The sequence below is a fragment of the Clupea harengus genome, unplaced genomic scaffold (genome assembly GCF_900700415.2).
Source record: "Clupea harengus unplaced genomic scaffold, Ch_v2.0.2, whole genome shotgun sequence".
NCBI classification, from domain to species: Eukaryota; Metazoa; Chordata; class Actinopteri; order Clupeiformes; family Clupeidae; genus Clupea; species Clupea harengus.
Window position 1 is genome coordinate 72,229 of NW_024879592.1, and position 10,272 is coordinate 82,500.

The 10,272-nt window shown below is 43.0% G+C and overlaps 1 protein-coding gene across 1 annotated transcript in view; it reads left to right on the forward strand.

The window, feature by feature from the left end:
• Window positions 1-368: 368 nt before the first annotated feature.
• LOC122128535 (neuronal PAS domain-containing protein 2-like) overlaps window positions 369-10,272 on the forward strand; it is a 31,415-nt gene continuing 21,511 nt past the window's right edge. The window contains 5 exon segments of the mRNA XM_042704160.1: window positions 369-642; window positions 5,142-5,523; window positions 6,661-6,717; window positions 8,301-8,455; window positions 9,353-9,444. Of these exon segments, the coding sequence (XP_042560094.1) occupies window positions 5,450-5,523; window positions 6,661-6,717; window positions 8,301-8,455; window positions 9,353-9,444 (378 nt within the window). The 5' untranslated portion in view covers window positions 369-642; window positions 5,142-5,449.

A 10,272-nucleotide genomic window follows, 5' to 3' on the forward strand; every position in this document is an offset into this window, starting at 1 on the left:
ATTAGCTGGCCCCGGGGCAGGTTTTCGTCTGCCAGCCATCAAAGGAAGCGAATGGGTCCAGTGCTAGTATTACTGAAGCATAAGACACCATGATACTCTGGCTGAAGGAATCAAGTGGATGCAAATGAACATGTTTGAGAGGTAGGAAGGTAGGAAGGAAGCACATACACAGGCAGGTGTCAGCCCCAGGAACAGGAGGCAGGAGGCAGGAGGCAGGGAAGGTAAAGAGGTCATTTCATAAGTCTCACTTAACCTCAGTGTCTCTGTGATGTTGCTGGGTCAGCCACTATTTTCATCACTGCTATTTCATGTTGTCATGGTTGCCAGGAACACAGCAGCTACATTTTCCCAAAACGGTGGCAACATTTAAAAAATATTACTTGTTGATGCAAAATGACCGGATGCTGTAAGATGGCCGATTTCCATGAAGACATTATTTATTCATTCATCCATTACTTTGATTTATCTATCCATCTATTTACCTATCTATTTATTTGTTTATGTATTTCTTTTTGTTGTTGAGTTAGGTTTGTTTTTTTGTTGTTTGTGTTTCAGTGCTTGGCTTCTTTCATTGATAATGTAAGCTGATCTACTGCGTGTCGGTGCCGTTTCCAGAGCTGCCCTAGTCGGATGACTTTCCAAGTGAGCTTCCATGTTTGTATAAATAATGAAAAAGCTGTTTCTGTTCGAAGTGCTGTTACTCCTGGCTGCAACGCTTCCGGAACATTCATTACACAAACCAATATGGAGGACACACATGGATGCTTTTCTTTATTTCATTCTTTCTTTTCTCTCGCTGTCTGTCTGTCTTATCTATTTATCTTTCTTTTTCTTTCTCCCTTAATGTTAAAGTAACACTATGCAAGAATTTGACACTTTTTGAGGTGTGGTTTTATAAGCAATTTGTTTTGGTACCATCCTCAAATTCATTTTGCTAGCATATGGTCATGTGTGAAGGACAGATAAACACCTGTGTCTTCCCCACTAGCCATCCAGGATATGCACAGTGTAGTTCTGTGTAGCGGGCTGGAATACCCTGCAAAAATGGAAGACAATCTGTCACAGCATGACATTGCCAGCTATTCTGCCAAAAGACAACCGTTAGTGTGTTGGCAAGCTTCTATCAGTGTCAACTGGGCTGTTGGTGGTGTTTTCAAGGTTTTTGCATGCCTTTTAGGTAGTTAGCTTGCTAATTTTGGAACAGAACTCCTTATTGCTGCTTTAAATGCACACACTCTTGTCAACTTCATGAAAATCTCATTTCTGAATCTCATCAGCACTATCATATTTCTACCCTTTTTTGACACACACACACACACACACACACGCACGCAGACACACACACACACACACACACACACACACACACACACACACACGCACACACGCACGCAGGCAAACACACACACACACACACACACACACACGCACGCAGGCAAACACACACACATGCACGCACGCACGCACGCAGGCAAACACACACGCACGCACGCAGGCAAACACACACACACACACACACACACACACACACACTATATATGCTCTCCTTATTTTGTCCCTTCATCACATACATTCACACTTCTGTGTTCTCTGGCTCTTACTCTTCCAATCTTACTATTATAGTCTTTCACATTCAGACACACACACACACACACACACACACACACACACACACACACAGACACACACACACACACACACACACACACACACACACACACACACACACACAGACACACAGACACAGACACAGACACAGACACACACACACACACACACACACACACACACACACACACACACACACACACACACACACACAAGCACACACACACACACACACACACACACACACACACACACACACACACACACACACAAGCACACACACACACACACACACACAAGCACACACACACACACACACACACACACACACACAAGCACACACACACACACACACACACACACACACACACACACACACACACACACACACACACACACACACACACACACACACACACGCACGCACGCACGCACGCACGCACGCAGGCAAACACACACACACACACACACACACACACACACACACACACACACAAGCATAAATGCCTTTTTTTCCTTCTATCACCTTTTCTTCTTTCTTCAGCAGATACATTCACACCCTGCTGTTCTTGACTCTGCTGTGCGCTCTCTCTGCTTTCTTTATCATATTCTTGCTGCCCACTCCCCCCCCCCCCCCATATATTCCTCCCCTCTCTCACACTCTGTTGTGTGGCGTTATCAAAAGAGCTGTTTCTGCCTCCAGGATGTTTCTAGGTCACTGGCAGTCTGCTTGCATGTAATGATTCTTTAGTCCTCTGCTAATGCTGCCTTGATGCTGTGGCACAGGTGCTAATAGAGCAAGGCTAGCACACTCACGCCTCCTATTGCCTTCTATTCAATGGGTTGATATGCATTTATATCACAGCCCTGACTAATTATAGCAAACAACACATTGTCAATTATCAGTCAGGCTAACAAATATTTGCCAATTGTCAACTAGGTGACCATTTTCAAGACATTTAAAACAAATAAACACAGGTTAAGTAACAGGTATATAGTTAGAATATAGTTTGTCCATGCCAGGGAGTGTTTTAGTTATAAAAATGATGTTGTTGTTATTCAGATAAGCACGCAAGGGCTGTTGAGTATTTCCTATGATGTCTCAAGTCTCACACACAGCCCAATAGCCCGTGTTTGTCCTCTTCTCGTCCTGTTTCCTTCTGTCTATCTGGGAGGAGTGAGTCCCACGCAGGACGAAGTGTTTGAGAAAGATCACACGTGTCACCACATTTAAAAGAAGATAATACAGTAACACTGCACACATGAAGAGAGAGGGTGTCTAAGAATGGTAAAGAAAAGAGAATACATCATGGGAAAGAACAAAGGAGAGGGTTTGTTCTGCTATACACGGTGTAGTAAGTCAGATGTTTGTTTGGAACATTTGATTTTTAGTTTTTTTGTAGTTTTTGTCACATGAGAATGCTTGAAACTCACTGATATATGTAAGAGTAAAGTACTCCTTTAGCATTTCCTTTTGAAGTGTCCTACCTATGCGTATGGCGTTGTAGCATCTTCAGTCCTTGAACTTGACTGAAATGAAGTCAAAAGACAACACAGTTCATGGCCAGAAGCATTTGAAGCGCGGAAGTGAAGAAAGGAAGAAGCACAACTGCCAGTGAAAACAAACCTTTGCTCCAGTCGACGTGTGAGCCGAGCCCAAATCCAGGGCCATTGATTTGGGAGTTATGTGCTCTGACAAGTTTGCAGATGGCCAGACTGAAGACATGAAACCAGCCATTTGTTCTCCTGAGGTTTTTTTTTACTTTGGAGTCCCTGCCAATCCCCCCCCCCCCGTTTACATATCCTCAGTTTCGCTTCAGCAAAATTCATGTTCAGTACACGGCAACGCCATTACAGTCTTCCCCCCAAAGTTGTGGTCAGCAGCAAACAAGGCCTTTCCAGGGAGCAAGTGCGCCCAAATCTTGCCAGGAAAAATGCACAACCACTGCACTTCGGAAACCTCAAGAACCTTGGTTTTCCCAGGTGTTTCCGCTTGCTATGAACAGGGTTGAACTTTTCTGGTCACTGCCAGTATTAAGAGTGGTCAAACAGCTGTGAATGGTAGCTGGAAGAACTGGATAGTCATCGCAGGAACATGAAGAATTAGCATCTCTTTACAATGAGATAATATTCCTTACAGGGAATTAGTGTTTGGTATTCTGAACTCAGGTTAACATTAGTCACCATGTAGGCTACTTTCAGCAGAATATAGATACAGTACATTTTCAGAATGTGAAAGGGCTGAAAAAGAAAATTTGTCTTGAAAAGTTGGTATGGTATTTGAAGCAATAAGGACCAGACAAAGATGGAACCCGAGCCGTGCTTTTCTTGTCCGTTTAATTGTTTGGACCTCAGTTGTTTGTGTTGGTCAACAACATGCAATTACAGCGCTAGATTCACTGAAATATAAATTAGGACAAGGGACACTGCTGCAATGATGGCATCCATCCAGCTACTGTCACATCGCTGTGCGGAGAAACCACTCATCAATATTCACAGATAATGAGATCCAGCTGAACTTGTCACCTGTGGGAAGTGCTGTCTGTCTCTTTGGGAGGAGGAGGAGGAGGAGGGGGAGGAGGAGGAGGAGGAGGTGGGGATTACCTCAGCTCTTTTTTATCTGAAAGGACAGTATTTGTTCTTTTTGGTTCTTTCCATCTAGGAAAACCTGCTGTGACTTAACTTATAAACTTCAATTTCTACTGGCGACATTCATTTTTTTTCAGTAGAGAAGGCAGCTTTGTAAAAGATCTGGATGATCAAAATATTCATTCATTTATAATGAAAATGTTTCCGTTTCAGAGCTCATGTCTGTCACAGAGACATCTACTATTGTAACTGTACTTAAAGGATGCAGAAAGAGTTTTTCTAATTAAAATTGCATGTTGCAGCTTTCAATGTTTATTTTCATCTTCTGCCAGTAACCACTTTAAATGGTTATATTTTCAGGAGTGTACAACAGCTGTTGCTGGGCACAGGGTCACTGTATTGCTGTGTTGGTCCACTGGTAGTTTCAGTGTTTTTCAGCAGTTTTATAGTTTTTGCAGTTTCATAGTTTTTGTGTGTTCATATTTTCTTCATATGTGAGGTTAACACAATGAAATTGGACCTCTGTAGTTCTGTGTACTCAATACGAAGTAGTGCAAGGCAAACTGTTGGCATTTTTGGGAAAATGAAGTAATTCATTTAGTTATGTTTAATTTTAGTGCAGTCTTTGCTGAGCCCTTCATAAAGCATGTGAATGAGCGATATGAACGTGCTCTGGTCACCATACCCTCTACTTAGTCTAAGACTACAGCCAACCCTTTTATGCTGAGTGTGCACTGATGCGCTTTGCACTTAAATTGATGAAAAGAGCAGTTGCCGGCTGCGAATGATTGGATGAATTAGTGAATGCAATACTGGCCTTGTTCGATCAGATTGATTTAGAATAATGCAGTTTCATACTTTCTATATAGCATACTTTTTATAACCAATGGTGAATTGTCTACTTTATTCCTAAACCTGTTCTGCTCTTTCTCTCTTGTTCACAGGTTCTCATGAGTCTGTTGAGGATCTCTGGAGCTACCCTGGTGATCACGTCAACCATAGAGGCTAACACAGGCAACAGATTGTCAGTGGACTAGACGCAGCTGCCAAGCTCAGTCACAAGCGCAGTGGTGTCAGCCCCCCTCCCCCTGCACAGTTGGTGGCTAACAGATAGCGTGGCTACGTGACAGCGGCTAACATTTAGCCTGCTAGCGAGCGGAGGTTTGAGGGAGGAGATACAGGTCACTGTTTCCAGGCGAGTGCCCGCACAGCCGGCGTGAATGGCACACGCTAGCCTTAACCGAGAGTCTGGATGGGAGAGGGCGTGAGCATGGACAATCTTAGCGAGTTTGGTAGCCTGTGTCCGTCAAGCCGGCGGGAATGGGAGTGAGTATCAGTCACTGCTCCACCGGCACAACATTACATCATTCCATACACATCTGGGTCTAAGCATGGCTACTGTGAAGGACAAGTGTGTCCACTGAAGGTTCCCCAAAAGCTTATGATCTGGAAATACTGCAAGAACATTTTCGTTGAGTTATGAAAGTGTTAGCCCTACCAGTATTTATTCAGTGATATGAAAAAAGACAGGGCCTGTAATAATTTCAGAAGGTTTCCAAGTAATCATTGCCACTTACCACTCTGTGAATGTGTTCAGAACCGTAGTCAAAACACTCCAGAACCTTCAGGACCGGACCCTACTGGCACCAATAAGCATGTTTCTCAGACCCGTTTCTGTTTAACTGGTCTGGTTCTAGAGTCATGCACCTGTTGCTCAGCTTGTGTCACCATTCACCAAGTTATAGGCTCAGGTCCCAGGAAGTCCAGGCTCTTAAATAATGTACTGTCATTGCACTCAGCGCAGTCACTTGCCACTATTGAAGGGTATAGTTCAGCCAAATTCAAATGTACGCTGGGTTCCACTGTGTCCATATACCATTTACAAGTCTGCTTCACAGCTGACCCTTCTCTACGTTTGTTGGTGCTTACATGCAGACAATAATTATGCCATTCAAATTGGTAAAATGAACAATATATGCTCAAAATCTCACAACAAGAAACAACAAGAAAAAGCCAACAGAACATCTGTTTAGGGTTCACAACATTAGCATACAACAACAAGAAAAAGCCAACAGAAAATGTCTCCACCAAATACGCATTAGTGGTTCAGAGGTGCATTCGAGGAAAATATTTGATTCTCGTGATTTTGGCTGAACTGTCCATTTAAATGTGAAATATCCTGTATGTGTACCCATATGCACGGGGGTAGAAGCTCTTGGTGAAGAGAGAAGAGGGATCTATTAGCTCCAAAATCCATAGATAACCATGAGCTTATGCTAAATGTATCTAGTCTTCCTGGGGCTGTCCACAGATAATTCAGTTTACAGGAATGGCTACTCAATCAGCGAGATGCAATGCCTGTTGTGTTTTAAGATGGTGATTTAAGATTTTAGTTTTCAGCAGAAATAAGTAATGTCTCCTCTCCTTTTATTCTTTCTTTCTTTTTTATTTTCTTTTTCATAGCACCAGCAGCTGCGTGGACGATCTTATGGATGAAGATGAGAAAGACAGAGCAAAAAGGTGTGTGTATTTGTGCGTGAATGTATTCATTTATTTATGTGTTCCTAATGTTCATCTCTAGTAGGATACAGCTAATCACTGAGGTCATGGGTTGTTTCCTTGGGAGCACACATGCTGATGAAACATACTTCTTGCCTTTACTTCTTGTTTTTTTTTATAAAAGTTTCTGTAAAACGAATAAATGAAAAACAAAAAAATGTCCTGTAGGAAAGCTTTGTTTATTTTACACCATTACATCTAAATAATGCAGTGCTTTTTAATGAATTAATGTATGGAAGAAGTCTAGTCTAGTCTAGAAGTTCAGTTGGATTTTTCTACAGAATTCCCCTATACAAGTATAGGCAACTATCAAACAAAAATGAAGCTCAACATTAGCTTTTTCAAACACAAAATAAGTATACAGTACATATGTACAATTATTTTTTTAATTAATTCATTTTTTCCAGCATGCATAATTTAGGTGAATGTGCAGCACTATCATTCATTTTATAAAGTAATTTGTTCTCCATTTCCACTCACCATCAATCAATGTGCCAATAACTAAATAAGCTGTTTTATCCACTGTATGTGCTTATGGGTAGGGTTGTTGGCTGTGTGCGCTTACGGGTAGGGTTGTTGGCTGGAGTTTTACAAACCGGTTGGAAGAGTTTGTTCTCTGAGCCTAATTGGAGGATTTTAGTGCTTGAAGTGCAGTGTTTGTCTGCCTTTATTCCTTAAAAAGAAAAAATACCTTCTCAACCCCCCCATGTGTATTTGTGACAGTACATACACCTCTCTCCATTCCACACGCAGCACAATAGGCCACCGTTGTGAAAGCTGACTAACAATAACAATGAGTATCGTCTCAGCCCACCTCAGAAAGAGAGTGCAGTGAGAGAGAGAGAGAGAAAAGGAGAGAGAGAGAGAGAGAGAAGGAGAGAGAGAGAGGGGAGGATCATGATGGAACGACTCTTGCTGCAAACAACAAGGTCAAGCTCAGTAGACACCTCGGTGCCGAAGCAGCATGGAGACTCTAGAGTAGACCTCCTAATCAGCTTTGACTTATGTGGTCAGCACGGGTTGGCCTAAAGCACACTACATAACCAGGGGAGCTGAGGACCTCACCTGAGCTGAGGCAAAGAGTGAAGATGATGGGAATGTGCTGTGGTAGCCCATATTGATTACACTTCATTTGATCCCTCAGTCATAAGACATTGTATCGACGTTGTAAGACATTGTATCGACGTTGTATACATGTCTTGGCAGATGCCATATACTGTTCTAAAAGGTCATGGTTGTGTATGTTCAGTGTATGACCATTGTGCAATGTTTCAACTACCATCAGTAATTCTCAGGGTACCTCCCAAAATGTTTGATAGGGCATGTACGTCTAGTTCAGAGAGCTAGAATGTGGTTATCTGGTCAGCGATAATATGGTTAGGACATGGCCAGGTCAATAGTTTGGCACAGGGTTCAAGTCAAGGGTTTGCCTCCGGTGAGCCTTCTCAGCTAGACCTTCAGGCAGACCCCCCTATTCTTGCTGTGTGTCTGTATGTCTGTCTGTCTCTGTTGTCCTTCTGACTCTGACGTCCCCCCCACCCCAGGGCGTCCCGTAACAAGTCGGAGAAGAAGCGCAGAGACCAGTTCAATGTGCTCATCAAGGAGCTGTGCACTATGCTGCAGGGCCAGGGCCATCCCCGCAAGATGGACAAATCCACCATCCTGCAGAGGACCATCGACTTCCTCCAGAAACAGAAAGGTGTGTGTGTGTGTGTGTGTGTGTGTGTGTGTGTGTGTGTGTGTGTGTGTGTGTGTGTGTGTGTGTGTGTGTGTGTGTGTGTGTGTGTGTGTGTGTGTGTGTGTGTGTGTGAGGTAGAGCCTGTGGGGTGGGTGTGTATGTGTGTGTGTGGAGCTGGAGGGGCTGGATGTTTGTATGCAGAAGTTGGACTGGATAAGACTGATTGCAAATGAACTTTTTGATTCCATAAATCGAGCTGAGAGTCTGTACAGTGAAATGGTTTGTTGCGGCCCAGTCGTGTACACCAGACTGTAGAGAGAGTAATATTTGACCCAAAGACCAAATAACAGTGTAAACACAAAGGCAACTCTAGACCAGTGTTACTGAGGCTTTTTTCTCCATACCTTCAAAAGGCACAGACTGCGAGAACAAACCTTTTTATGTATTATGCCTAAAAAAACATCCTTTGGTGAATTTGGTATGAATGCAGGTGGAAGCAGTTACATGGTCAACAAAGTGTTTCAAATAGTTCAGTTTGAAGTATGTGTTTGGGAAGGAAAGCCAGTGGGTGTAGTTCCTTACGCTAGCCCACAGGACCGGTAGATTTAGAGTTAATCGGTAAAGGTGATCAGGTCAGTAAAGAGGATCAGTAAAGGTGTCCTTTAGTGACCACCTGATTTGTGGGTGGCTGAGTGGGAGTCCATTGTGTCTGGTAGAGATCCAGCCGTGGACATGTGGACATTAAGTTTGGCCTCTTCTGTTTTCCCTCCTATCACCTTCCTCTATTGTCCCCCTTTCTCTTCTCTTCTCTTCTCTTCTCTTCTCTTCCCTTCTCTTCTCTTCTCTTCTCTTCTCTTCTCTTCCCTTCTCTTCTCTTCTCTTCTCTTCTCTTCTCTTCTCTTCCCTTCCCTTCTCCAGAGATCACTGCTCAAACAGATTCATGTGAAATCAGACAAGACTGGAAGCCTTCATTTCTCAGCAATGAAGAATTCACTCAGTTGATGCTGGAGGTAAACAAATTGTAATAACGTAAACAACTCATCCCATCAATCTCAACAGCAATAGTCCCTGCACCAGTTTAAACAGCGTGAAATCAATGCCTTTTACAGACACTCTGTGATGCAAAAAAAAAGCAAATTTAAATGTCAAATGTGGTGTATTGACCGATGTTTACCTTGTTGGGAAAAGGAAGTATACCTTGTGCAATCCCCAGTAGTCAAAGTCTGTGTTTGCTTTTGAAGCTGAGTCGGTTTACCCATATCCTAACTGTGTTTTTTCTGTTCTGAGTGTCACAGAGTAATGTATGCTAGATCAATGTGCCAACTATGTGATTAATACTGTATATGGAGACTTCAGATTTAACAATGTGCCACAGACAAATGTGAAGAAAGTCAAATAGAGTCAGGCTAGTTTAACTAAAAAGTATTTGGATTTGTTTAATATAATTTCACATGTATATGTGTTCATGGTGCCATTGAAGTACACCACATCTCACCACAATGCTGTGTTCACAGCTGTGATCCGTGGGCCTTTTGTAGTCTCCTCAGTGGGGTCACTCTGACTGAGGTGTGAGCTGAACACCCCCTCAGGCAGACTAACATCCACTTTTATCTGCACTGATGGTGGGTCAGTGCACGTTTAGTGAAACACAACGGGAGTTCCACTGGTGCCCAGGGGCTCAAAACCTCAGCATTGCAGTTGTTGGCAGTTTAGCCATTCTCCTGTCTCTCAACAGTTGGTTTCTGTTCTGGACGTTTTCAATCATACATTAGTTATATATAACCACGTTGTGTGTGTGTGTGTGTGTTTGTGTGTGTGTGTGTGTGTGTGTGTGTGTG